At 54.2% G+C, this 27,988-nt stretch overlaps 10 protein-coding genes across 10 annotated transcripts; 7 read left to right on the top strand and 3 right to left on the bottom strand.

The window, feature by feature from the left end:
* Positions 1-4: 4 nt before the first annotated feature.
* Positions 5-2,232, bottom strand: A1O7_04294 (uncharacterized protein; the record flags this gene model as incomplete). The annotated part of the gene is made up of 2 exons (XM_007758305.1): positions 5-1,224; positions 1,275-2,232. The coding sequence occupies 2 exons, from the start codon at positions 2,230-2,232 to the stop codon at positions 5-7; spliced, it is 2,178 nt and encodes a 725-aa protein (XP_007756495.1).
* A 2,996-nt stretch (positions 2,233-5,228) lies between these two features.
* A1O7_04293 (glycosylphosphatidylinositol transamidase) lies at positions 5,229-6,352 on the top strand (the record flags this gene model as incomplete). The annotated part of the gene is made up of 5 exons (XM_007758304.1): positions 5,229-5,598; positions 5,649-5,730; positions 5,790-5,855; positions 5,912-6,033; positions 6,120-6,352. The coding sequence occupies 5 exons, from the start codon at positions 5,229-5,231 to the stop codon at positions 6,350-6,352; spliced, it is 873 nt and encodes a 290-aa protein (XP_007756494.1).
* Positions 6,353-6,681: 329 nt separating this feature from the next.
* Positions 6,682-8,761, top strand: A1O7_04292 (uncharacterized protein; the record flags this gene model as incomplete). The annotated part of the gene is made up of 2 exons (XM_007758303.1): positions 6,682-6,694; positions 6,753-8,761. The coding sequence occupies 2 exons, from the start codon at positions 6,682-6,684 to the stop codon at positions 8,759-8,761; spliced, it is 2,022 nt and encodes a 673-aa protein (XP_007756493.1).
* A 1,407-nt stretch (positions 8,762-10,168) lies between these two features.
* Positions 10,169-11,841, bottom strand: A1O7_04291 (uncharacterized protein; the record flags this gene model as incomplete). The annotated part of the gene is made up of 2 exons (XM_007758302.1): positions 10,169-10,677; positions 10,743-11,841. The coding sequence occupies 2 exons, from the start codon at positions 11,839-11,841 to the stop codon at positions 10,169-10,171; spliced, it is 1,608 nt and encodes a 535-aa protein (XP_007756492.1).
* An 859-nt stretch (positions 11,842-12,700) lies between these two features.
* A1O7_04290 (uncharacterized protein) lies at positions 12,701-13,815 on the top strand (the record flags this gene model as incomplete). Its single annotated transcript, XM_007758301.1, has 2 exons — positions 12,701-13,377; positions 13,431-13,815. 2 exons carry the CDS (start codon positions 12,701-12,703, stop codon positions 13,813-13,815), a joined length of 1,062 nt encoding a protein of 353 aa, XP_007756491.1.
* Positions 13,816-14,144: 329 nt separating this feature from the next.
* A1O7_04289 (uncharacterized protein) lies at positions 14,145-14,645 on the top strand (the record flags this gene model as incomplete). The annotated part of the gene is made up of 1 exon (XM_007758300.1): positions 14,145-14,645. One exon carries the CDS (start codon positions 14,145-14,147, stop codon positions 14,643-14,645), a length of 501 nt encoding a protein of 166 aa, XP_007756490.1.
* Positions 14,646-14,781: 136 nt separating this feature from the next.
* Positions 14,782-15,825, bottom strand: A1O7_04288 (2-dehydropantoate 2-reductase; the record flags this gene model as incomplete). The annotated part of the gene is made up of 1 exon (XM_007758299.1): positions 14,782-15,825. The coding sequence occupies one exon, from the start codon at positions 15,823-15,825 to the stop codon at positions 14,782-14,784; it is 1,044 nt and encodes a 347-aa protein (XP_007756489.1).
* Positions 15,826-16,353: 528 nt separating this feature from the next.
* Positions 16,354-17,541, top strand: A1O7_04287 (chitinase; the record flags this gene model as incomplete). The annotated part of the gene is made up of 1 exon (XM_007758298.1): positions 16,354-17,541. One exon carries the CDS (start codon positions 16,354-16,356, stop codon positions 17,539-17,541), a length of 1,188 nt encoding a protein of 395 aa, XP_007756488.1.
* A 3,061-nt stretch (positions 17,542-20,602) lies between these two features.
* On the top strand, positions 20,603-23,045 carry A1O7_04286 (IQ domain-containing protein containing GTPase activating protein; the record flags this gene model as incomplete). Its single annotated transcript, XM_007758297.1, has 3 exons — positions 20,603-20,944; positions 20,996-22,841; positions 22,891-23,045. 3 exons carry the CDS (start codon positions 20,603-20,605, stop codon positions 23,043-23,045), a joined length of 2,343 nt encoding a protein of 780 aa, XP_007756487.1.
* Positions 23,046-23,802: 757 nt separating this feature from the next.
* A1O7_04285 (uncharacterized protein) lies at positions 23,803-26,679 on the top strand (the record flags this gene model as incomplete). The annotated part of the gene is made up of 1 exon (XM_007758296.1): positions 23,803-26,679. One exon carries the CDS (start codon positions 23,803-23,805, stop codon positions 26,677-26,679), a length of 2,877 nt encoding a protein of 958 aa, XP_007756486.1.
* Positions 26,680-27,988: the final 1,309 nt, after the last annotated feature.

Raw genomic sequence — 27,988 nt, 5'->3', positions numbered from 1 at the left:
CCGCTCAGTGTAGTACGACGAAAGGACGCCGTCCCCCAGCCAACAGGATCTCCGTCGAATGCACGACCGAAGCGATCTTATCGGCGCCCAGGCGTAGCGTTCCTGCGGCGATGGCTCCTCCGTCAGCGGGTCTGGTGGTGGCGGCGGTCGCGGTTGTCGTCCCTGCACGGTGTTTCTCGACCCGCGACGATTCTTCTATCCCACAGGTCGTGTACAGCAAGTCTGGCACAATGGCTGAGTAATCGCCCGGGAACTCCTCAACTTTGCATGGATCTGAGGCAGCCGCCACCGCCACCGCTGGGTCCCACGAGTGGGCAGACCGCCGGGGTGGTCTAGCCTGGGTGGGTGTCGACAATGTTCTGGGCTCCGTCCTACTCCTGCTCATACTAGGCTTGCTGATGCTGTCGGCTTGGATGCTGGTGACGCTGATGCGTGGAAGACTGAGCCTTTGGAGCCAGCGGCGTTTAGGGAGTTTGACCGGAAGTTTATCTGGAGGGTGGTACGAGTTGGGGGATGCGGTGAACATGACTTTCGAGGAGCTCCGAGTGTGGGACTCGAGGATTGTTGCGTCGATGAACTGCGGGAGCGGTTGCGGATGTAATTCGGTAGCAATTCGGACCAGAGGTTGATCGTCGGCTTTGCTCGGTTGTGTTGCACCAAGGATCGCGAGGTCGAGGTTTTTCTGCTGGACGTTCATTTGCTGCAGGAAATCGCCGTCCGCGTGGAGTCTCGATGCATGGCAAATAGTCTGCTGGAGGTAGTGCCATACGAACCCATGTGGCCATTTGAACATGCGATTCAGCTTGGTAAGAGTGTAGTCGGAGATGGACCCCAGTGAAGTGAGTAGAGCCTCGGGGCCGCAGAAGCCGAAGATAAAGCTGGAGAGGACCCAAAAGGCATCAAATGTGGTGTGAGCGTTGTCGGAATGCGGAAAGCTGGGCAGGGAATTTGCTGAGGAATGACTGGGTCGAACGGGCTGAGTGTCCAAGGTCTTCCTACGATATACAAAGAACCAATATAGGGTCAGTCTCGCGTCGTTGAGAGAATCACGCGACACCACATGAGAAGACGGCGATTGGTCTGTGAAGGCCCCGTTCAGGACGGTTTGTCCTTCGAACACCGCATTCGTACACCACTGCAGGAATGCCTTGGCTTCTTGAATGTATGCGTCGAGGAAATTAGGTGGCTCAAAAGATTCATGCTCATGTACAAGCCGGACCCATGCTATGCAATCGTCAGCAACAACGCTTCGGCGGTAGTACTGGTACAGATACCTTGACTAGTTTTGGAGGGGATGGCCAAGTTCCTCACAAACTCCGCGACAGGCTTCTCCCATGCCGTGGAGCGTGCTGGCAGACTTAGCCAGCTTCGATGGTATCGCGACAAGTTGAGCAGGTGTGTAGAGACAACGAAATATTCTCGATTGAAGATGGCCGGGTGAATACACCAGACTAGGTCATCCAACGAATACTCCTGGTCCAGTCGAGACGACTTTGGCGATACTGGCGACGCACTGTCGCGGTCATGTGGCTTCGGAGTGCCCGAAGTGTCTTGCCCATGCCATAGGTCTATCAGGGTGTTTCTGTAGACGTCGAAGAGGATCAGAAGTGCTCGGACTCGCGTGGCATATTTCAATTGCCGAAATACACAGTGTGCTGCGTCAAGCATCACCCGAGCGAGCTTACTGTCGGCAGACGTAGTGCAGGATCTCGCAGCCCCGATGACGGCTCTGGTCAGGAGCTGCAAAAGGAGAGGCGTGCTAGCCATGACTTTCGAGGCCTTTTGATCTTGATCCATTTGGCCCGCGTCTTCTGGCGTTGTATCCCAGTGGGAAAGTCTCCGGCCCGTGTCCGTAAATATCTCGACGAAGCACAAATAGTGCAAGTCAAAGGCATTGTTGAGGTATCGCGCTGTACCAAGGGCGTCTGCAGTGTTGGCCATCTTCTCCCAGAATGTCCAGGAACTGCTGTATTCGCCAGCGTCTACGTTTTCGTTGGCCAAGAGGCCATTGTCACCAAATTGCAAGGCAGACGCAGTCCAGATGTCTCTTGCCACCTGCCCAGGTGTGTACTGCCTGATGATCTCCAAGTGCTCGTGAAGGGGACCGAGCTTCTTCAGCTTGCTGGGGTCTATTGGAACCGGCTCAGTGGTTGTTGTAGAGTAAGCCGCGGTTCGCAAGTACAGTAATGCAGGCGAGCCTGACGACGACGTATTGCCGGGTACGTTGGACATCTGAGAAACGGAGTCCCAGGTAGTAGGTCGTAGCCGCTGATTATCTGCTGACCGTAGCGACTCTTCAGAGAGGGACCCATTCTCGCTCGGACACGAATGGTGGCCGCCATGTCCACGAGGGACAGTAAGGGTCGCAGAGACCGGCCCAAGGCGTCTTTGGACGCTCGCCTGGGGCACCTGCATGGTCCCTACACGGCCAGGATCCCGACGATATGTGCGTAGCGGTAGGTGAGCTGTGCGGTCACCGCCCCGACACGTGCTTCGCGGTCGAGGTCATGCTGGCCCGGCAAGGCTCTGCATTATTAAAGCGCGAACTGGACCATGAGTTGCTACACGGGATTCGTAGACGCTGAGAAACTGACTAGCGTCGACCAAAGCGACGGTCTGAGACAGAGCTTCCGCCGTGCTTCGGATGTTGTAGTGGCCGAGTAAGGCTGAAACCACAACGGTTCAATTGCTTGGTAGGGGATCCTCAGCACGTTGACTCGCTCTGCCCATCGGAGAGATTGCTGCCGACGCTGTTACAGCCTTGTAGCTTGCCGATTGTCACCAATTCCAAGAAATCGCCATGCAGGATCCAGCAAGGATTGTGGTATGCAGAGAAGGCAGGTCTTGTGGCGACGTGGTAGCTCTCTTATTCTCCCCCGAGAAGTCAAGCCGCATTGCCTTTCAGCAGTTCCTTTGATTGGAAGAGACCCTGCAGGTGCGGGAAGTGGTGATTTATTGGGTGCGAACAACGAATGCATCAACCGTGTTGGGGACTGGATAGCTTAGGATTTCCATGCTCAGTCTAGCCCTCGGGGCCTGAAGTTGGGGGACCCCACGCCCTATCTCCTTGCTGCCGCCAAGAAAGGAGGCCTCGCAGGAGAGCCCCAGCAGTCACGGCCCGGAACGCCCATCACCTGGGAATGATAGGAAGCTGCCCAGCGGTGATCAATCATTGTCCCGCTTTAAGCCGCAATATTTCTAAGTGGAATGCCGGCTTGACGACGGGGATGAGATGCGACGAGTGTGAGCTTGAGGAGAAACGGTGCCAAGCCGCACATCCACTGACGACTGGCTAGTTTCCATGCGTCCCGTTGCCGTGCCACGTGTCAGCGACAGCCTCATACTCCGTACTCGAGCGTGGGATACCCAGCAGAACACTTTCAAGGTCAAGTCTGCTATGTGCGAAATGTACCTAGGTATGTTGGAGAGTTCCGGGACGACGCCTATCTCTCTTTTACTCGACTGGGTGTTGTCGACGAAACCTTGGGGACCTCGCGTCCAGGAGATGATTATACCTTTGAAGTGCCGGTGACCACCGTGGACACGTTGCTCGGCGGTTCGGTTTCAAGGGCCGCGTACCACACCGCCCAGGGGAGTTTGGGGTACGGGGCCAGAAAGTCAAGCTTATTGCCCGAAGCTTGATTAGAGGCGGGTGCTTATGTATAGCCAACCTTGTGATGTTTGTGATCGTTGCTCTCAGAAGACTCCAGTTGAGGTCTTCGAGGTTTTCTTGCTCGATAAGTAGACATCGTCATCAAGTGCACGGCTGTTGGAAGGTACGTTTGCCTGCCGCGCCTGCCTATGCAAAAGATTGTCAGCATTGGTTGATTTGGTTACAACCGCGAAGCGACTGTCTGGGATAAATTCGGGCGGCGTCTGGTGTACATGATGTTTCGCTCTCTACTTGCATACCTCGGGGCTAGAACGATACTCCCGTAAGGGTTGATGGCACCTTCCAGCAGATGTAGGCGGGGATGGCGTCGTTGAGTAAGCGCAATCTTCACCGAAGTTGAAAGGAAGGGAAGAGTCTACCCGCAGTAGCTACGGTAACAGGTTGCAATGCCCGAATTCATCTTGAAGAAAAGGATGAAGAAACTGAGAGCAGGACGCGTGAAACGCGACGCGTCGCTCGGATTTTCTCCAAATTTTGTGACGCTGAGATCGACGCAGATGGACCTCATTATTCAACTTGGTCACTCACTGCTGGGTGACTGCGGGTGACTGCAACCCAGAGAAATAGCTGTGCAGTAATTAATGAGGAAATCATCCAACGACTGCATCAGGAGCGTGCACTCACTCGAGCACGCTACTTGAGTATTCGCTCACCACTTGGACATGCAGCGATACCGCAACTTACATGGACTTACCTCCTTTATGCCACACGTCGCCTGCTGGTCTTCATCCGAATAGGTCATCAGGTCTTTCCTTGCAGACGGCTCCCCCGTCGAGATCGTCGAACCGGAGAACACCTATTTTGACAGATGGTAAAGTCGGACAAGCTGCAGTTCGTCGGAGCGAGTCATCTATGCCGACGTATGACTGCCATTTGAGTGTATCGTGAAGAGGGCTAAGCCTGGTAGGCGATGCTGAATCCAGCGTCGTGCGATGACGGTCGAGCCTGGCAGCCATATCCTCGGCGCTTTGAATACTGAACAGTGGCCAAATATGCCAAAATCGTATTTCACTGCCAGAAGTACCGTGATCGCGACAGTCTCACGAGGTATAATCGTCAAAGTAGGGAGTTTGCGAGTTCACTCCGAGGTACTGGGTCAATAATAAGGACGCAAGCAGTTGCAGAGCTCCTTGGCTGTGGCGCTCACGCAAATGTTGACATGTTTACAGAATCTTCAGATCGGCAATGCCAAAGCCTTTCTGTATATAGATAAACTTATAACGCGTATGACTTGAATGGTCTGAGTGAGATAAAATTGTGTACTTTTACCAGAGCAATTTCGGTGCTGGGATCAACATGCAATTTCTCCACAACTTGTCGTTGGCTGCGAGGTTCCATCGTCTCCAAATGTCCCAATCCACTTCTATTCACTCTGGTCCTTGGGCACGAGACACCACGAGTTCACTCTCGCAGAGCAGTCCTTGAGCGATGACAAACAGCATCCCGCCGTATATGTTCTTATAATGCTACCATAACCCTCCTGAACCCAGTGCGCCGCAAACCCACGCAAGCCGGCCTCTGACAAAGCATCCAACACCTTCACATCTGCCCTAGTATGACAGGGCCAGCACGACCGGCGGCGGCGCCTCGAATATCGACCAACAGCCTACCTGTACCGACTCGACTGTTTCAGCCCTCTCGAATCCGCTCATATATCTTCCGCCTCCCGCTCTTCACGCGCGTGATCCTCCTTGCGATAATAACATTCTGGCTCCTGGAACTGCAGACGGTATGGAGCGTGACAAAATGGGGCTGGCTAGAGCCCAAAGAGGTCAACTTCGGGAGTCTGTACCGGCTAAATACGTTCGTGCTGATACATACCGGGTTTTGGCACATGCTGTTCAATACGATGTGTCTGGTGCCGTTGATGGAGAGGTTCGAGGCCGAGTTTGGGACCCTGACCAGCATTGCACTGTTCCTGGGCCGTGAGTGAGACAAGAGCGAGGATACGGAAAAAATTGCTAATGTGCAACAGCGTTGGGCCAAATTCCTGCAGTCATATACCTAGTAATGGACGGCGTTATTCTAAGGGACAATACCCCCGTGTTGGGGGCCAGGTAAGCGGCATCCGGCTGGATCTGCAACACAAAGATGCATCTGACTAACGTGCCGGCAGTATATGGGTATTCCTGCTCCTAGCCTCTGAGGCTATCAAGACGTACAAGTCGAACCCGCACTTTGAGTACGTCTCCCAGCGTCCTTCACCAATGGCATAGAAAACTGACACAAGGGCAACAGTATCGGTGGCCAGAAGATTCCAACGTGGATATCGCCTCTGGCCATCCTCGTGGTCACATCTGTACTCATACCCGGAGCGTCCTTCTTAGGACATCTGAGCGGCTGTATCACCGGCTATCTTTGTACGTTGAATCACTTCTGTCCACCCACCAAGCACTCCTTCCTTCACCTGTCTCGGCCTCTGAATCCCAAGCTAATACTGGCATAGGGGGCTTGGGATACATCCGCTTCCTTGCGCCTCCAGAGAAAGTCCTTCGCTGGATCGAAGGCAAGCTCAACCTTCTAGGGCGCCTACCACATTACGTGTCGGTGGACCAAAAGACCTATGGTCGTTATGGTGTCCTTCCAACAAGCTCAGCAGGTGACCCCGAGGGGCACATGAGCCCCATCGGGCTGGGGTGGCTGGGAACAAGTGGTGGTGGTCAAAGGCTTGGACCTTGAAGTGTGTGAGCATCTGCATTACCAGCGCGCAGCAACTGTTGGCTTTCCCACGCAATGGCTTTTCCAGCGACATGTCAAGCGACAGACGACATTCACGTCTGCGCCGATAGTGAAGGGCAGCTCTGTTGTAGACGTGTTGAGTGTACATTAATGATATGATGAGTAACTTCAAGGATGCTACACATGATGAGTCAGGGGCTTGCCCCGACTTTGGACGGGTAATACTCGGGATTTCGCAAAGTACAGAGTCCCTCTTGAACCACAATCCAATCGAGGAATTGCGTGCGGAGGCCTTGCAGTGAAGCTGCGATGAGCAGAGCGAGGCAAAGATGGGTTTGATACGTAAGCCCCCTAACCGGCGCCTGTTGCTCTTCAACGTCTCGTGTCTAAAGGAACACAGGGAACCTCATCTCAACCCTACGCAAGGACGACGCGCGGCTGCTCCGAATCCCGCCGTACCTGTCCTTCCTCTGCATAGTCGTCGGAGTCGCGTACATTCTGCCTTTGCCGCTGCAAGAATACTCAAGGCAAACCTATATATCGGAGAACGCGCTGTTGCCAGGACAAGTCCACACGTACTTTGGCGGGAGCGAACAAAATGTCTTCCGAGCGTATCGGCATGAACTGTCGACAGTGCAGAACGCTGATCCTACCGCCGAAGTCAATTCCACCGTGCCTATCGGAAAGTCCACGGCTGCAGGAGACAGGAGGAGTGACAAGATAGAGGAGCTCTTCCGTAATGCGGGCCTGAAGACTGCGAGACAACGGTACTCATACACCACACCCAGCGGCACCTTTGAGGGAGAGAACGTCTACGCCGTCCTCCATGCTCCAAGGGGTGATGGGACTGAGGCCATCGTTCTACTTGCGCCGTTGCGAAATATCGACGGCGTCTCGAACGTGAACGGTGTGCCCCTCCTGATCTCTCTGTCCAGGTACTTCAAGCGTTGGTCGCTATGGTCGAAGGACATTATATTTCTGGTTACTCCCGACAGTATTACTGGACCGCAAGCGTGGATCGATGCCTACCATTCGACTCACGACCCAGAAAAGGTCCAAGACTTGTCCTTGAAGTCCGGGGCCCTGCAGGGTGCCGTCTGCATTGATTATCCCTTCGAGCATCGTTTCGAAAATCTACACGTGGCGTACGACGGAATCAACGGCGCCTTGCCCAATCTCGATCTTGTCAACACAGCCGTGTCTATTGCTTCGGGGCAGATGGGCATCAGCACGTCCATCCAACATCAACACACGTGGAGTAAGCACGAGCAGTACAATGCCTACCCTGTCCGTCTCCAAACGCTCCTACGTGGAATGTCTTCCCAGGCGCTGGGTCATGCCACCGGAGCCCACAGTAGCTTCATGTCATACCATATTGACGCCATCACACTGACAGCCACGAAAGAAGGCTGGCAAGATGAGATGGCTTTCGGCCGGACGGTCGAGAGCATTTGCCGGAGTCTGAACAATCTGCTCGAGAAGCTGCACCAGAGCTTTTTCTTCTATCTGTTGATGCAGTCGAATCGATTCGTCAGCATCGGCACTTACCTGCCTGGCGCCATGATCGTGGCCGCCGGCTACACCATCATGGCCATCTACCTCTGGGTGCGAAGTGGCTATCAACTCATCGAGAAGAAAGCCGAAAACGCAAATGCCAAAGCCGCAAATGGGCCAAACGAGAAAACATCGAGTGTAACAGGACAGCAACCCGGAAGCACCATTACCAAGGTCGAATTCAGACCCCTTGACAGGGCACTCACTCTTCCAATCGCCGTCGTGACGGCCGTCCACCTGGCCTCCCTCATACCACTCTATCTGCTCAACTCTCTGAGCTCGAAAGCCATGCCCACGACGTTCTTCCTCCTGATCCTCGCGCTGCTCGTCCTCCCCGTGATCCTCGCCTCCGCGCTCGCCGAAATGCCCAACAACACCACATTACCCGCTTTCTCCGCACCGACCACCGAACAATACGTCCTCATCAAGTCCTTGGGTCTCTTGGTCCTCGGCCTCTTCTTGACCGTCCTAGCAACTCTAAACTTCAGTCTCAGCATGTTCCTCGGCATCGTCTGCACGCCCCTGGCGTTTGTAGACCGAACGCCCTCAAGCCCTTGGCTGGCGTCCCTGCAGTACCTCATTCTGGTCATCATGAGCCCTACGGGAGTAGCCGCCGGCCTTGGTGGATACGGCATGTCCATCGGCAAGGATGACTTGATTGTGGTTTGGCTCCAACGGCTCGCGTTTGGCTGGAACGTATGGGGCAGCTGGGGCGTGCCTATCGGTGTTCTGTGCATTTGGTTACCAGCTTGGGTAGTGAGCGCCGCCTTGGTGGCCAGCTCGTGGTTCAGCCCCGCCGAAGCGGCAGACCGAGCAACGGTTGAGAAGGAGGTCGCGGGCCGAAGCAAGCCCTGACGCATGTAGTGCTAGAGTCACAAATCCCGATTGAAACTCGAAGTCGTTTCCAAGATAAGGTTCTCCTGCCTACCTACCTACCTTTGTGATGAGGTGGCTGTTCCTGATCCTCTCCGCAACATCGCGCAGCCCTCGTGGCTACACGTACTGCCTCGGGCGCCAAAGAGATTGATTCAATGCAGGCAAAAGAGAAAGAATCCACAGGTCAACTCCCTCTCGACGCAGAAAGAAGGTCCACAAAGAGGGTCCATTACAATTGGTGGGATTTGACGCTGGCTGCTCTTCTCCTCGCCATCCACGAGCTCCTACAGTACACATTTTTTGCCAAAATAGAACCACTATGATCCTGTACAGAGATTGCGCCATCACTACTACTTTATGAACAAATTCCGAACGATGAGACCAGGCTGCGATGGCAAAGTTCCGCCCCTCCTACTCGTCGAAAGCCCCTGGTTTACTGGCGAACTTCTTTCCCACTATCTCTTCCATCCTAGGCTTCCCTTTACCGGGGACGACATTAGCGAGATGAAGAGCAAGGAAGCTGCATACCTTGAGTGGCTACATCGTTGCAACATATCTCCTTGCCGATGAGTTTGACATACCTGAACTCATGGACCTTTCTGTGAATGATCCCTTGGGCCCCCACGTGGGCCCTGTGGCGGGCAGTCTCAGCCCTGTCCTTTCCTTGTTATGTCGTTGGTCCTCGCATGGCGAGGCAGGAGCTGTGTGCTGCATAGATAGTTCATAGCTCTGAGAGCTTTGCTCTCAGAAAAAAGACAATCAGAGATTGGACCACGTATTGCAGTGCCCTACCACAGGCCCAGACGCCCGAATGGGAGCTCATAACGGCCAAGTTGGACTGCTTCTTGCTCGCGACGTAACCGATGACGCTCATCAAACAGCCAGGCGTCGCCAAATCTTTCCGGTAATGAACCTAGCATTTCGATGCTTTCGTACTGTTGTGCTACCAACATTTCGGGGTCCTCCAGAACACCGCGGTGGCGTTGCAGTATCCAGAAAATAAGAGGGAAGTAGGCAATGAAGTACAGGATGTTGAGCACAGTGTTCGCCAAGACCCAGAAGGCAAGTCGTATGCAATACCAGGGGATTGTGCGAATGTTTCGGCGGAAATAATGTGGATATCTCGGACGGCCCAGCAGCGTTTTTGGAGGGAAGCAGAGGCGGACACATTGAGAGCGGTGCTTCCTTAAACCCCCGTGCTGAGAGCGACGTACAACAGTACGATGTCGATACTCATTCCGCACAATGAAAGCCTCTAGGCGGCGCCAAAGCCTATACGGCAGGCTGATCACGGGAACAAGCCACGATGCCATGGCTCGCTTCTTCTTTGCTGGAGGCTGTGAGAGAAGTGGCTTGGGCCTATATTTCCATGCATACGGGTCCTTTTTATGATATGGGGGGTATGGTCTGTAGTCTAGGCGGGATAGAGCATGGCTGAACGGGTTTGTAGGCCGTGGCGCAGCCCGAGGTTGCGACGTGCCGTTGTCTGGCCCGGCCACGTTGCCATGCTTGATCAAGCTCCCAGCTGCTTGGAGGTCTCCCGCGAGACTTCTTTTCAACAGTCTCGTCTTCTTGGTGATTGTTCCCGTTGAGAGGATGTTTTGAACGCTCGGCAGGTAGTGACATGCTGCATTGGGATTCTGAAGTGGTTGTTAAAGCGTCTCCGTCAACTTCATTGGGCACGTCGACAACTGGAAATTCAGGAGAAGTGATAAGAGATGCAACCTCGGCGGCTCTTGGGAGTCGTACGTCTTCGGTTTTGAGCTTTTTTCGGATGTCCTCGAGGACGGGCTCGATGGCGGTCATGTAAGCCCACGGAACGTCCTGCCGGACTGCGACAATATACCCGTACAGTTTGTCTCCGCGGAGTACCCAAGCGCCAGAACTGCCAAGGGCTGCACGATAAGAGTGGTATTAGCATCCGTTTGGGTCGACTTTGCCAGACGTAGAGAGCACTTACGCAGGATACGCTCCAACGTTATCAGGTGCACCTCCCGCACCAAACCGTCGACCATAAATGTGGCAGGAGAAGAATGCAGATACCCTAATTGTGGTCCGATACCAAGAGTAACCGCGATGGTCACTTCCCCCGAGGTCGCAATAGACCTGGTTCCGTCAATGAGGATGTCGTGACGGTGATCAATGTGAGCAATCTTGTTCGGCAGCGCTCTGACGGCCGACGGAAGATCTAGCAGCGCCCAGTCGTAGTCTATCCTTGCTTCTTCGGCAGACGAATGATTTTCCATCCAAAATGGCGAAAAAATGGCGCTGTGTGGCAGGTAGTATCTCGTGGATATGAACTTGGTCAAGCGCATGGGATTTGAGCCTTCACAGTTTTCGTCAGGTGCTCCCTCAACAGAGCTGAGAGGAAGGTCGCCTTTGTCTTGAAGCGGCATAGTGGACGAAGCGCTGGAATCGTCGTCTGCGTCGCCATTACCGTCGTCGTCATCATCATCATCATTAAAGACGAAAGGCTCGCTGGCTGTCGTGCTGCATTCATCTTCCTGGGAATCTTCCTCTGGCCAGTCCGCTTCCAACTGATCTCGAGCCCAGAGCTTGCGCACCGACGTGTGAAACGGGTGCCTCGCTGTCAAGCCCCAAAGTTTGCCATTCACAACGAGAAGGCCTCCTAATGTGCATCTTTGCCGGGGCTGACTGTGGTCGCCGGCTATAAGGAGCTCCAATCCGCACGATGTTGCGATTCCGAACGGCAGGCTCTGTACTGTATAGGCGTCCTCGCACCTCACCGTGTCAACCTCGTTCGACGCTGGACCGGAACTTTCAGATGCTTCCGCTACGAGCGCGATAAATACGATATGATGCGTCTTCAGCAGCTGTTGAAGCCATCCTTGGCTTTTGAAACTCTTCTCAACTAACTTTTTGATCTTTATATTGCCACAGGTGATCACCAGCATAGGCTTTAGAGCATCTGGCCTCCTCCCAGCCATCATAAACTCCTGGACGCATGTCCCAGAGGGAATACTGCGTTGCAAAACAGCACTCAGTCGAGGCTTGATTTGACGTGTCCAAACAGCCAGGAGTTCATCAGCTATCGGCATGCTTGGAGCAACGTGGAACTTTTGAATGGTGAAAATCTTCGGAAGCGACAGTATGGACGTTGCAAGCGCACTGGTGACTGACGCTGTCTCCGTCGCTGTTGTTACAGAGATGGTTGTCGCAGAAGACTGGGCCGGGTCCGTCTTTGGTGGGGAAGGTAGCTGAAACAGAAGCCTGAGCTCCTCTTTGACCAAGTTGCGGGAGACAGGTGATCTGAGGACTTGAAGAGTTGACTCTCGCGAAGGCTCGGGACACGACGGCTCAGGGCAAGGTAGTGCGACTTGGATGGCCTCCATGAACTCAAGGCCTGGGTCAACATTGGCTGCCCGGACCGTGCCTCGATGTCTCAATCAATAGTGAATGGGCAGCTGGTCATGCATTCATCGGCGTAGTAGTTAGTGTCGACATATGGAAGCATAGATCAAGCTAGTAGTACAGTTAGATATCATGGGTGAACGTCACCGGAATGAGGCTAGAGAAAAGAGATGAATCAACCAGTGCCACTCGGCTGCCAAAGTGGTTCGCATGACGGAGCCGAAAGGTTTGAGATGCCCAGTGGCCCGGTGGCAGTGCTGAAAACCACCTGCTATCTGAACATTGACAATTGGGCAAGTGGCAACCACGGCCTCGTCTGCCAGGAAAGAGTCTCTCCAGTCATTGTGCGCGAACACCCCGGACGGCCGTTGCTGGCAGTGCTTGCACAGCCGCATGGTTGCCTTTTTCAGCCTTATCGAGCTTCACACCAGAGGACGTAATGACGACGAGGCAGGAAGATGGTAGATATATCCAGGAGACGTAGCACGGTGGTGATGTAGTCACAGATGAATGGTGAAGGTGTTGGATGACAGTGCTACAGCGACCATGACCTCTACCGCCGTCAGACTCACGGAGCGTCCCGGCTCCAGGGGCCAGATCGCCCACGCCTTCTTCGGACTGGATCTTGGTGACGAGCAGCTGGACGCCCTGCAGAAGTATTTTGTCTATTACAGCGAAGAGCTAGAGCTGCTTCGCAAGGGCATCTCGAAGGATTCATGGCAGTCGAAAGGCCTTCCGGTAACGACCTACGAGGACATTTTCCACCTGGTTGATGTGTTGCGCCACAATCATCAGTCTCGACGACCAGAGCTCCGCCAGTGTCTCACCTCCCGCTTTCGCACGTCCCACGTTACCGGCCTAAATCGATCCATTGACCTCGCCATTCGTCTGTGGCTCATGGTAAACACCCAAGATCTCGAATTCGCAGGTCTACGGCATGAAGCCACTAGTGTTCAGTGGGACGATGAAAACACTTTGGAGGACTTTGTTGGCTCGCTCTTCCCCCACTCACGATGGCAGCTTACAGCTCAGTCGAACCGCCTGAGTCCCTTTTTCACCGTGGCATTCATGCAAGACGTATGCGGCTTGAGAATTCAAAGGACGACCAGCCTTCACGACCATCTGCAGTTGGACAGATTCCGAAAAGAGCTTAAGATATTTCCCTACAAATGCCACATCAAGGCTCTCATCGACAGCCACGGTTCAGGCAACGCTAAGCAACCGTATGCCCAAGAGTTCTTGCTATACTTTGACTCGGGATTGACCATTACTTTAGTCCCCTCATCCCTCTTAAAGTCCTCAGAGAAACAAAGCTCTCGTTGGATCTGCTGTTCCCCTTCTGGCACAGCAGGACTGTGGCACTCCTCGCGAAGGAGAAGCAGGACTTCCACGAACATGGGCCTTTTGAGGCTATTCGAACGCTCACCTTGTCGGACTTTGACCATTGGAGAGATCGACTCCTAGACCTCCATGAAGAAATCTTTCAAGCGCCCCCAATCAGTTGGGCTCAGTTGTGGAGAGACCGTCGCAACCCACAACAATTCTGGACATTCTGGATAGCCATGGTGATATTGATTCTGACATGCGTAGCAACAGTAGCTACCATCATTCAAGCCTGGGCTTCCCTCAAAGCGTTGGGAGTATCATCGCGCTCGGCTTGAAAACTCCACTTTTGACGGACAGCGGGTCAAATCTATCCCTCGGAATGCGCCAACATGGAGGTACGTATGGACATGCCGCAGTGCCGCACAGAAAGGCGGGGAGAACTTCAGTCTCCGCATACGTCGTACATACCTACGGAGTATGTATGGAGTATTACAACCTAGGTACCTAGGGACTTAAGACGCGCATTCCACGAGCCTGCGCCGAGCATATAACCAAGGCAAGTGTACAGATACGCAAAGTCTTTGCTACATATATAACGCGGGCGCAACACTTTCTCCAGCCTACTTAGGCACTGCATCCGTAGTGATTGTGCCCCGTCAAAGCCATGACAGGCCCCGCCACCACACCCAAGGACTGGATCGACCGCGGCCACTGTCTCTGCCGCGCCGTGACCTTCACCGTGACAGGCCCCCCAATCTACACCGTAATATGCCACTGCGAGAACTGCAAACGACAAGGCGGCAGCACGTTACACTGCGCCAGCATCTACCCACGCCAGCAATATGCCCTTGCCGCGGGCTCGGAGCGGTACATCACCACGTACACGGACGGCGCTACGCAGAGCGGCCAGCCACTATACCGCGCATTTTGCAGCGTTTGCGGGAGTAAAGTATTTGCGAAGACGCCCTTGAACGAGCAGATCATTTCGATCCCGGCGGGGGTATTATCGGGACGGGCTGGCCGGGATTGGACCCCGAGTAAGGAGCAGTTCTGCGCGGAGAGGTGCGGGTGGGTGCCTGAGTTGGGGACACTCGTAGCGGATAAGGACAGGTTCGCCAAGGGGCCAACAGGGGATGCGGTCCGGCAGGTGTTGGCGAAGCTGTGATGGCACCAAGAGATGGGGAAGGGGGTACTACGGGGGAGGAGATATAGAGTGCAGGCGAAGTGCTCCTCTGTGGAAAGGACAAGAAGCGAAACGACGTTCCGCCGCATTTTGGACTGGACTGGAGAGGCGCGGTAGTTCAGAGTCTACTTCTACTCGCCGTCGCGGCCCTCTCCTTCTCAGCCTCGCGATTTCGCTCCGCCATCTTCAACAGCGCATACAGGCTCTGCGTCCTGGGCATCTCGAACCCCTTTTCCCTTGCAATCCTGATCGGGTTGCCCAAGATGACTTCCAACTCCATGGCTTTGCCGCCCTCCCAATCCAGCAGCATGCTCGGCTTACTCCCACTGGAGTTCTTCCTCGTGGACCTGAGGATCTGCTCGGCGGTGGCGAAGCTAGCGGGGAAGGGCACACCGACGATTTTGGGGGCTGTGGTGAGGACCTCGTGCATGACGCCGCGGAGGTGCCGCGCGAGCTCCGCGTCGTTGGACATGGCTTCGTTGGTGGACCCGCCCGAGAGCACGGCCGAGGGGTTCATCGCCGCGTTGATGGCGATCTTGTGCCACCGCACGAGCTGCAGTTTCTCGTGCGTGTCGGCGATCGCGTCCTTGATGCCTCCTTCGGTCAAGAAGTGGACGAAAGCTGTGTTTCGAGTCGTGGCTGTGGATTTCGCCTCCGCGGTGGCGGGCGGTGATCGTTGTGCCAAGTATGGGCCGATGTTTATACGTGTCCAGCGGTTGTGTTTTATGTGGCCATTAGAGGGTTGCGCGCAGGACGCGATGGTCACGGCACTCAGGATCGTGGCATCGGGAAAACGCGAGGCGTAGGGTTCTTCGACGCCCAGGCCGTTCTGGATCAGTACGATGGCCGTCCTTCCGGGCGTGATGAGGCCTTCTAACAGTTTGGAGTCATCGGAGATGTTGGGCAGGGCTTTGGTGCTGACGACCACGTAGTCCCATTTGACGTCGCTGTTAACGGCTGACGCTGGCGAGTCGAAGACTCGGGTGGGTGTCCAGTGGTAGTCTCCGTACTGCGGGGAGGTGATTTGGAAACCGTTTACTTTTACGGCTTTGTAGTTTGAGCGGCATACTACGGAGACGTTGACGTCTGGGCTGAGAGCCACTCGAGAGGCGAAGAATGCCCCTATGGCGCCCGCGCCGAAGAAGAGAACTTCTAGAGGCATGCTTGCGAGCTGGAAAGAAGCTCGAAGGAATTGGGAGATCCAGTCCCCAGAGGAAGTCCGAATTATCGCGAGATATGCGTACCTGATATGCGATTGAAGCCGAGGTGATGTCGCTTCAACAATTTGCCGACGGAGATGACGGATGCGCGCCTCAGCAGCCACGGTGTGCCTCAGCCACACTTTGCAAAGCCACTAGGAGCTAGACCCTAAATGATTAGAGCTCTCTGCCCACCCGGCTTGCAACCTGGTCCTCTCACTCATCTTCCATGTTCGTATTTATCTTGTATTCGCCGTGAACGCCCCAGGCAGACGTGTTCTTGAAACAAATTGCTGGAGACTCCAGGAGGCCTCGTCACTCGGACTTGGCGTTGCCTGTTCGACGCCACATTGTGACAGCCAATATATGAATTGACCTTTCTGAAGAGCATGCTATTTCTGCTTGTCCTCCTGTTCGTCTTTCTCTCCTGCTTGCATCAATCTGTTACCCAGTTCATCCCTCAGCACACAACTGATCAGCCTGACTTCACAATGGGAGGTGGGCACGGTATCCGATCCGTTGTCTACTATGTCAACTGGGCACCGTACGGAAGAAACCACCATCCTCAAGATCTTCCTGCTGAGAATCTCACACATGTCCTGTATGCCTTTGCCAACGTCAGACCCGAGAGCGGCGAGGTGTACCTGACCGATCCATGGTCAGATACTGACAAGCATTACGAGGGTGACAGCTGGAATGATGTTGGGACAAATGTCTACGGTTGTGTCAAGCAATTATTTCTCCAGAAGAAGAAGAACCGGAACCTGAAGGTCTTGTTGAGTATCGGTGGCTGGACATACTCTTCGAATTTTGCCCAGCCAGCTAGTACGCCTAGTGGGAGGAAGACATTTGCGGAAAGTGCTGTCAAGCTGCTGGAAGATTTGGGCTTCGACGGGCTTGATGTTGACTGGGAGTACCCGAAGAATGCAAATGAGGCCGAAGACTTTGTCAAACTCCTTCAAGAAACGAGACGAGCGCTCGATGAGGCGGCTGCCAAACGTCACCACACCAAATTCTATTTGACGGTGGCTTGCCCCGCGGGGCCGTCCAACTTCGAAAAGCTGAAGATTAGGGACATGGATCGACTGCTTGACTTCTGGAATCTGATGGCATATGATTATGCGGGTTCCTGGGATCAAAGAGCCGGCCATCAAGCAAACCTGTTCCCTTCCAGCTCGCACCCGCAATGTACGCCGTTCAGCACTGTTGCGGCGGTCGAACACTATACCAGACACGGTGTGCATCCGTCGAAGATCGTTCTGGGTATGCCGCTGTATGGTCGAGCTTTTACGTCGACCTCGGGTCCTGGGCACTCGTACAGTGGCGTGGGTGAGGGAAGCTGGGAGCCAGGTGTCTGGGACTATAAAGCACTCCCGAAGCCCGGTGCCAGTGAGCACCATGACCGTGAAGTCGGAGCCAGCTGGAGCTTCTGCCCGTCTTCGAAAACAATGATCAGTTACGACACTCCTGACCTTGTCACTCAAAAGGCGCATTTTGTCCGAGACTACGGCCTTGGTGGAGGCATGTGGTGGGAATCATCGGGAGACAAACCTGTCGGTGGTGGCAGCCTTATTGAAACCTTTGTAAAGAATTGTGGACACAACCGATTGGAAGAGGTCAAGAATTGCTTGGAATATCCCGAGAGCAAGTATGACAATCTGCGGAACAAGCTCGAATGATAGAAGCCGAACGAAGTGTCCACCTACTGGTGGCGAGGACGGAGTCGACGTGTTCTGAGTTCGTCGAGTAGCGAAGCGCTATTAGTAGGCCAGGGTGGTTCGATGGGTGGGTAGAAATGAGCTACCTGAGCTATACCCCCAAATCCAGTGATGAATATTCAGAAAGACGAGCGTGCAGGAAACCGGTGGCACAAGGTCGCGGCTGCCACCCAACCTGAACTTCGGTCAGCCATCTCCATGGTTTTCCCTGTGGGCGAACATTTCACCAATTCTCCGTTCCAATGATTTGAATCATTCATTACACCCTTGGCCGTCAGAAGATGGATTTCCCCGCTTTTGTAATTCTTCGGGTGCAACCCCAGAACACCGTAATAGTGCATGAGATTCGGGCAGCCTCCCCCTGTCCGACAATGGGAGAGGAGAGCTTAAGGCAGTCCTGTTGGTGTTTTGGTATGGGGTGTCAAACTGGGGTAGTCGATCGCTAAACATTTGTCAATCACTGCCAAAAGTACGATTTCCCTTCGAGCCTTTTCCAATAACGTCTTCGAGACTCATCTTACAAAGACCTGATTAACGTCCACAATCTGACATAGTATTGCAATCGACAGGGTGGCGGAAGCAGCTGAATAAAGGAACTATCATTTGCAGCTCAGGCCCCGATTGCCATTCCATGTCAAAAACGTGCTCGGCCTAGCGCAGAAGTTGACAGAAAGGGGATGCCGTTTTGACAGCTGGGTGTCCTCGGTGATACTCCAGCGTGAAGACGTCCAGCCGGAGAATCCGTCCCCTTCGCAGTTGACAGGTGTCGGGTCATGGGTTTACCCACGGGCAGATAAAGTTTGTGGGTAGACTGCTCCTGCACGATGCGGAAGATCTAGACCAGGCCTCGTATGGACCTGAAGTATGAACGATGCGAGACGCTTGTGTTTGAGACGTGCTTCAGGCATGCCTCAACGCCAAACAGAAATGTGAGACGACTGGCAACCCCTGCACAAACACGACCTCGGGTTCCCACACCCCCCTGCTGATGGGCCGTGAAACTTGCTGCAGGCACCACAAAAGTGGGAGATGCTCCGGCCAATAGGACCAGCAAAGGCTCCGTGGATCACCACCGTCGAGTTCCTCGAGTCTTCCTCCAGCCCGCCTCTTGCGCGGAGGCGGACGTCTAGACCTGAAACAGAAGTAGCAATAGGTATACTTGAGGCAAAGGCCACTTCTTGAGGGATGTCACTGCTGTGGTATAGACCCGTAAGCTGATCACCTACAGGCATGAGGTGTCAAACTCTAGCTGAGCGAGCTCAGATGTCAGGTACAAGCGCCGCCCAAGCTCGAGGATGCCAAAGTGTCAAAGTCTCTATTGGGCGGTGCCTGACGTTGGGCTGCCACGAGTTGTTCCCCTTGCATTTCTGACAGCGACGAACACGCCCAAGATGGGACCTCAACAAATTAGGTGCCGGCCGGAACGGAATGCACAAATTTACAGTCTGGAGACTGCGAGTTCGTGTGTGGTCGTCGACTTGGCCCTGTGTCATGGTTCGTGGGTCGAAGTCTTTCAGACGTGCCCGAGCTACATGCCTTCACCCCTCACGGATTACTCTTAATAGCAGCGAAGATATTGATGTGCTGCCAGAAAGCCCTCGAAAGGCTCCGGTGTTAGCCGGAGCCTCGTGATCATCGATCTCATGAGCATCCGTACACAGCAGAGGTCCGAAGACGGTGGCGTTGACCTCACAAGCATAACCACCACCACCACCACCACGTTCTTGTAGACTTATGCTTTTGGAAGGAAGGGCGTGGTTGGCATCGAAAACCTTCAGGGATGGAGCAACCGCTCAGCCGTACGGAGCACTGTGTGTCTCGTTTGGGATCGATCAGTTGACACTTTGTGAGCTACCTACTGTACTATCCTCAGTGAGGCTGCCCTCGAGTCCCCCCTGAAACGGCTACCTGCACCTCCAACCCGGCAGCGGCAGCGACACGCGGCCATGCAGTGCTGTCTGTCAGATTGTTCTAAGTTCTTGAGAACCAGCGTCATGATCGATTTCCTTTGTTCTACTGTATCCACCCGCCTGTCTTGATTACCGAGTTGGCAGTCAGTACATCGAAAGCGAACCCCTGTCGAGCCTGAGGCCTGATGCAGCTTGAAAAAGAAACCGCCCGGGCCCGTCCAACACCGGACAGGTTTGAATGGAGACGCCCACCGAGCCCACCGAGTCCACCAAGCCCGAGCCCAGAGAGCCCACCTCCCGCGAATCCACTATCCTGAGCACACCCTCTTTGAGCCTGTTCCTCTCTCCCCTCGTAACCTGCCGCCTGTCACTCTTGTCATTCGCCCACACGGCTGTTCCTGGTTCCTGAAAGACTCCTCTACAAGACCGTTCCTTGCCTTGCTGTTCGCTCGTTGCCCGTTTTTTATCTTCATTCCTTTCGCCAACCACCAAGCTCCACGGTCCCAACCGTCCAGTCATTCTCCGTTGTCGCCCTCTGCGGTCGCGTTCCTCGAGCCGTCGACCTCCAGCCTGCGCTGACAGTCGCATTGCCTACACAGGAATTGTCAACAGGCGTGCCTGATCATCTCCCCCACCAGTTCGTCAAAGGTCTTATTCGACCACGTTTCGTTGCTTTAATCTCTACTCGGTCGAGGTTGTGTTTGCCTCTGCCGCCCTTTGCATACTGGAAGGAAAGAGACGGGGCAATAATTTGGCATTGCCATTGCGCTGGTCGCACCGGGACCCAATCCCGCCCGAACCACAATACGATTAATACTTCAATCTGCTTCTCCAAGCCCTACATTCGCAACTCGGCCGCGTCTGCCTGCGGAAGGGAAGGATTGTACATGAGCTCTCCCAGATGAGCTGCGGCCCGTTCTGAAACACAACCGACGTCACAATATCATACGACCCCCGAATCGCTATACAGCCGTTATCCTGCTTCTCACCTGGGTCGCCCTGCGTCGCCGGCACATAAAGGGTAGATGAGCTCCTCACTCCGCTCCGACGTCCCGAGGCGTGTCTCGAGTGCAAAAGATCGTTCGAAATCGCAGCGCTCCAAGCCGGGCGACATGTCAGTCGCAACCATGCTTCAGCCCGCCTCGCGAGGCTCGACTTCGACCAACTCGTCCTTTGAACCCGTCAGTCGCACCAACACCTTCTCGAGCCACGATGGCGCTCGGTCGCTCCGGCAAAGCAAGCGTGTTAGCATGACCGCTCTCTATGCGAGCATGAGCGCCAAGGACAAAGACCTGGAGATCAGTGATGACCTGGCCAGAGCACAACGCGCGTTACGAGATTTGAAAGTCAAGATCTCGAATCAGTCCAAAAAGAATTTTGTCTTGGAGAAGGATGTTCGGTATCTCGATTCAAGAATTGCGCTGTTGATCCAGAATCGTATGGCCCTGGAAGAGGTAGGTGTTCCGTAAACAGATGAATCTGGACTGAAACTAACGTGATTGCAGCAAAATGAGGTTGCCAGCCACCTGGATGAGGCCGCCGAACTGCAAGAGGGCTCGTTCCCCAACGATGACAAGACCCAGAAATATGGCAACCTGTGCTTTATGCTCCAGTCGGAGCCAAGGCACATTGCACATCTGTGCCGCCTCGTCACCATGGCTGAAATCGATTCGCTGCTTCAGACCGTCATGTTCACAATTTACGGCAACCAATATGAGAGCCGAGAAGAGCATCTGCTGTTGACCATGTTCCAATCCGTCCTAACCCACCAATTCGAGACTACACCAGAATACTCCTCCTTGCTTCGCCAGAACACTCCTGTCTCACGCATGATGACTACCTATACGAGGCGGGGTCCTGGTCAAAGCTTCTTGAAAGAAGTGCTCGCCGACAAGATCAACTCCTTGACCGAGCTGAGTGATGTGGACCTCGAAATCAACCCGCTAAAGGTCTACGAGGCAATGGTCAAGCAAATCGAAGAGGATACCGGCGTGCTCCCTGAGGACCTGCCCAGATCGGTGACTGCCGAGTTCGCTGCGGAGAATGTGCAGGTGCAGGCCATCATTACACCACGTCTCAAGATGCTGACAGAGATCGCGGAAGGATTCCTGTCGGCCATCATCGATTGCTTGGAGGAGACTCCTTACGGCATCCGCTGGATTTGCAAACAGATTCGGAATCTTTCTCGGCGTAAATACCCAGACGCTCAGGATCAGGCCATTTGCACGCTCATTGGTGGCTTTTTCTTCTTGCGCTTCATTAACCCAGCCATTGTGACGCCAAAATCTTACATGCTGATTGAAAGGGTGCCCGACGAGAAACCCAAAAGGACACTGACCTATATTGCCAAGATGCTGCAGAATCTGGCCAACAAACCGTCCTACGCCAAAGAGCCGTACATGGCGAAACTGCAACCATTCATCCAACGGAACAAGGACAGATGCAACAAGTTCATGCTGGACTTGTGCGAGGTGCAGGATTTCTACGAGAGTCTGGAAATGGACAACTATGTCGCCTTGTCTAAGCGGGATCTTGAGCTTCAGATCAGTTTGAATGAAGTATATGCGACACACGCACTCCTAGAGAAGCACAGCGCGGAATTGGCCAAGGATCCTTCTTCACACCTGGCCGTCTTGCTACAGGAACTCGGCCCTGCACCACCACAGCTGCCACGGAAAGAAAACAGAGCCATCAACCTTCCTTTGTACAGCAAGTGGGAGACGTCCTTCGACGATTTGACCCATGCGCTAGACATCACTCAGGAGGAAGTCTTCTTCATGGAGGCAAAGAGTACGTTTGTACAGATCATGCGAAGCTTGCCGCAAAATGCTGCTGTCATGCGACGGCCGCTGCGCCTTGATCGTGTTGCAGAGGCAGCTGGGACTCTGAAAAACGACGCAGTCATGGTTCGAAAGGGTATCCGGTGCATGGAGCTTCTGACACAGCTTTCCGAGCTAGGTGCCATCGATCGTGCCGACGACTATGCTGTGCTCAGGGATGAAGTTGAGCAAGAGCTTGCTCATCTAGGCTCGATGAAGGAGAAGGTGCTCGAGGAGACGGGGAAACTCGAGGATGTCTACAAGACGATTCGCGACCACAATGCATATCTTCTGTCGCAACTCGACACATACAAGAACTACTTGCACAACGTTCGCAGTCAGTCCGAGGGGACAAGAAGAGGCAAGGCAGAAAAGGTGCGAGAGCTTGGTCCCTACAAGTTCACGCACGCACAGCTGGAGAAGGATGGCGTGATTACGAGGAGCAATGTGCCCGAGAACAGGAGAGGTAATATCTTCTTCATGTTTCGGAGCCCGCTCGCAGGTACTTTTGTCATCAGCCTGCACTACAAGGGTAAGTCCGACTGTGGCAAGAGGTCGAGTGCCAGCTAACAGAATCATAGGACGTGCTCGTGGCCTTCTCGAGTTGGACTTGAAGCTCGATGATCTGCTCGAGATGCAGAAAGATGGTCAGGACGACCTCGACCTGGAATACGTGCAGTTCGACGTCTCGAAGGTTCTTACCCTGCTCAACAAACGATTTGCCAGGAAGAAGTGAGGACGGCATCCGGCCAGATAACCACCCAAGGACTATTCGACGACCAGGACGAGCACACGACGCACTTGACGCAACCACACCCAGCTATGACGAAGTCGAAATTGCGAGCTGGAATATTGCCATCTCGACTGCCTTCACCTTCTCCACCTGCTGTTTTACTAGGACCGAGCCCTGTATCAATCTACTGTAATATTATTTGGGAACCGACAAGCCCAGCGAAAGCGACTGGGAAGAGCGAGAATGTATGGTGTAATATAGGTGACGCCGGAGAGGCATTTTGAACGAGCGGAGATGAATTGGGATACCAGTGTACTAATAGGAGCAACATTTTCATACAAGTCAAGGCTGGCATTTGGGTCTTTCGGAAGTCGAAGTAGTATTGTATGGCAGGAAGCAAGCATGCCCTACCGTGTCAGCATTCATTCAAGATGATAGGTGACAATGAGAACCGAGTGAAATTCGAGTGAATGTCAAGTGAGAGACGAGTAAGAATAGAGCGCTCAGAAGAGCTCCAGACAGGGCAACACCGGTCCCATGCCACCAATCAAGTCGTGCATGACGGGAACGAGATTCAAGTGCGGGGTTGTTGCCTCGTCCGTGCGACAGTTTGGCCGCTGCCTGGAGCAAGGCTGCAGCTGCACCACCTCAGACTGACGACCTGCTCACTTCCACCTCGAGGCACGTTCTACTCTGTGCTATGCCTCTACCGTGAACTTCTGGTATCGTCACCTTATCTCGTGTCCCCCTAGCCCTCGTCATGGCTGCTTCGACATCTCGCCCGTCGTCACCTCTCCTTCCAGCCTTTGGCATCCGCGACCTCAACAGTCCCCCATCCTCCCTGGGGCTGGTTCAGATCAGCCGCCGTCAGTACGACAACACTATCCAGAGCCAGCCTGATGCCACACTGACATATATTGACCTCGACGACGGAGAGGTCATCACCGTCGGAAGCTCATTCGAGTTATCCCAACGTCTCGAAGAGCCGGTATCATCCTCGACCTACCGGGGTCGCTCTCCGGTTTCGACGTGGTGTCCCTTGCCCAACGCTCTCGAGGATGAACAGAACAAGATACACATCTTCGACATACGACGCACGAACGGAAATCTGGCCGTATGGAGAGACCACGAAGCATACTCCTGCAAGAGCCTGAGAAAGCAAGACACCTCGTCATCGACAGCCTCGAGGAGCACAAGCCCTTCTGCTTCTGAACCTCAGCCTATGGTCAGCAGATCATGTATCCCTCCTGTTCAGAGCGAGGGCGACCTGAGTGCAGCTCTATCGAGCCTACGTATCAATCACGAGCCAAGTGCAAGCTGCACTGCCTCCAAAACCCCGAATCTCCACCCTGCACGAGATGAACCAGCACATCAACTGGACAGTGCTCTTAACGATGTCTTTACCGGCCTTGAGTCTCACCTTGGCCCCTTAGCTGACATCCTCGAGGCCACAGCGGGCGGACTACGGAAGATCGCAGAAAAGACGCGTGAAGCGGACTCTAGCCCGGTGGAGGACGTCCTGAATGGCTTCCACAGCATTATCACAGAAATTGGCCAACTCGGCCAAGAATTTCTAGCAACACTAGATGGAGGGCTGGAGCAAACCAAAATCAGGAAGCCCGCCGAAGATCCGTTTGAGGCGGAAAGACAGCAACTACCGCCCAAGCCTCCGTCCCGGCATGGAACCCCAAGCCCAAGGCCAGACCCGCAGCCTGATAATGAGTCTGTGGTGAAGAAAGTCAGCTTCATTGACGCGACAACAGCCGCCGCTCCTCCTTCAAAATTTCCGACTGCTCCATTCGAGCTCGTGAATCAAGAAGAGCCTGGTGTCCAAACACGAACATTCACGCTGCCACCAGTGCCCACACCATTTGCTCCTTTTGGCAGAGGCCTGAGGCAGAAGGGCGTTGTCGAGCTTCCGCCGCCATGTGCTAAGCCATCTCTTATGACCACATTTGGACCACCTGCTCGGCACGATACTGCAAAGGACTCCATCATCGACTCGCAACCCTCTGACTCTGACATCTTGACCCGCTATCCTCCCTTGCCATCTCTTCGCAAGGCTGCAAGTGTGAGTGGGCTGCGGGCTCGACCTGAAGCTACGACCCGGTACCAACCTGGCCTGAGTACAACCTCGGCTTTGTCTCGTTATCCTAGCATCGGCCAATTCGAACAGCTCTCCCGAATTAGTTCCCGCAACGGGCCGAGCTCGAAGCCCGGAGACACCAGGGACTCTGAATTGGACTGGACGTTTCCGCTGCGTATGGCTAAGAAAAGAGACGAATACAAAAAGCCGAGAGCCGAAGACGTGCATGAAAATGACGTCGTCGTCGTCGCTGAATCACCAGTTACACCAGCAGCGGAAACCACAAATTCAATCCCGCAGGACAAGGATAACCTCGCAAAGGTTGATGGCATATCTGAGAAGCAACAAGATGCCCTCAAGAGAAGACCCGCCAGCTGTTATCCGCCACCACCCCCTGGTGCTTGGCCCGAGCAAAAGATGGATAATTGGTCCACGCCAAAACCCGATGGCGACAAGAATCCCCCAGCTGGTAGCTCGGAAACGGTGGCATCGACCCAGGAACAAATCTCCAGTGGTTTCTCCTCTCGCATCAGCAGCCCGGTCAGCGAGGCCTACAATCGTGCACCTGTCTTTCCCAGAAAATCACAGACCGTCAGTGGTACGAACCCAGCCGCGAGACTCAACGGGCCATTCGATCCTCTTGCGCATATCCCTGTCCTCCAACCCAGACCTCAACGCTCGCAGCCCGATCTGTCAGTGCCGAAGCTACCGTCGCTGAGTGCTAAATACAAGCCGTCCGCCTTCCCTGATGCATTCCCGCGCCGCAGTCAAACTGTTCACTACACCGACCGTTACAAGCCTCGACATGGGCCTTACCAATATTCCCGGCCCAGTCTATGGGAGAACGGTGTCAAGGTCAAACACAGCTCTAACACCGTTCCAACAACATTGTCACACACACGGCCGTGGTCGTTCTATCCTGAAGCATCCCACCCATCTCAAGGACCATCATTTCCCGGTCCTGCGCATCCGGAAAACAACCATCCCATTTTTCCTACCATCCGACCGGTCCAGTCCATGATTGGGCTTCGGCCAGAAGCAGGGAAGACCGCACAGCCTTTCACCTCTCGGTATGCACCCCCAAACCCGCAAGTCCCGGCTCCTATTCGAACGCATATTATCAACACGATCCCGGTACCTCCCCCCAAGCCCGTCCCTCACCCAGTCTCGGCTCCGCCACGTGACCGGTGGGGTTCTCCTGTCACCAGCACTAGCCGTTCGGCCTCTATCCTGTCTCCGTGCCCACCAACATCCACACAGCGACGTAGCCACTCTGGCATCTTTGGACCAGCTCCTCTCGCAAGCAAGGGCGTTGACGAGTGCGTCAGGCAACTCAAAGCTATGGGTTTTGGTAGCGACCCGCATGAGTTGGCTCGCTTGAATGTCTATGCCGGCGCCGCAGCAGGGGATGTTGAAGCCGCGATCGAAATGATCGAGGAAGACCGTGAGGCTGCGCGGGAGCTCGAGACGAGCAGCCAGGTCGGTCAAGTAGGGAGCGTCAGGGATGTGGGAAGGGACTTTGATGCGGGGCGCAATCCTTGGGAGGACTAAGAAGGACGGAAAAAGTGAGATCATATGCTAAGCCAACAGAAACATGTGTCAGAATGGAATCGGGTTAACCACTCATTACTATCAAGCTCATATGCAGTTGTCGACATGGAATGGGTCACAGCATAGGTTAACGACGGGTTTCCAGGTTCCTTAGGAAGCGGTATGGTGTTGCGCATGGCGTTGATGCTCTTGACAATCGAGGCGCTATGCCTAAACAGCCTGCTACGTTGAGAAAACCAAGTACAATGACAATTCGTGACATGACTGGACCACGATATGAATTTCAAAACATGATTACTACAGTATAGACGATGTGGAGCAAATTTGCGAGACGAGGCGGACCACTATCCGGCGAAGGTTTCGTCCCTACTGATCCCACTTCTATCTTCAACATCCCTTACAACAAGCGACCCATACTGCCATCAAGTCTCATTCTTCCTGCCGAACCAGATCGCATGCAGCTCGATGTGCGTATCTGAATCACTCCAACATTAGCCCAAGGGTAAAATCTTCCGTGCTCAAGGGCCACACACCTCGAGCGGGCGGGCGTACGAAGCCCTGCAAAATGGCAACAACGGACAAGATGCTCGCTGCGAGGCCGAAGACTATCGTGGAAATGATTTCGGGGGACATCGACGCCACGACTGTCCAACTAATGCTGGCTTAGTATACTTGTGAGTTGACAGAGAGTCTGATGTACCTACATTGTGTCTGGCTCGACTGGTGGTTAGGATCGGGATTAGGGGGCGATGATGCGACTGCACTTGACGGGTCTGAATGAAAGCACTCGATGGTTCCTAGATGAGAGGCACTAATTGTTGAGTGTGCAAGGAGAACTTTCACATCTCGTGAGGCAGTCGACGCAGATATAGAGCCGGGGCCCCGAGCATCGAGCCTGGCCTCCTCAATTGAGAGTGTCGAATGAGCCAGTGCATGTTCCTCTTCGGCACCAGCTTTATTGGGCCATACCAGACTCTGGATGGCCACTTGAGACAGAACGAACAAGCTGACGTAGTCGAGAGCCAGTGCAGTAATGTACTTACCGGGCGAGGCTGAGGCAGGGAGGTGGATCATGCGTGCGATCCGTGGATGATATCTATCCCCTCAGTGTGCTGAGGAATCTCGCATAGTGAGTGCACTGTGGTCTGCCGGATGCGGCTGCGTGAACTGAGCCAGTGCGTGGCAGCCTTAACCGGGGCGAAAGCATGATAGCGCCTCAACAAGGACACTTGATACATGCAGGTACCATGTAGGGAGGCCGTCCCTGGCCGCTTTCGCTGACTGCCGGCAAGTGCTGGGATCGCCTTCC

Source organism: Cladophialophora yegresii, assembly GCF_000585515.1.
Source record: "Cladophialophora yegresii CBS 114405 chromosome Unknown aczIN-supercont1.3, whole genome shotgun sequence".
In the NCBI taxonomy this organism is placed as follows: Eukaryota; Fungi; Ascomycota; class Eurotiomycetes; order Chaetothyriales; family Herpotrichiellaceae; genus Cladophialophora; species Cladophialophora yegresii.
Note: the sequence above shows the minus strand (reverse complement) of the source record. Positions and strands in the feature narration are given on the sequence as shown.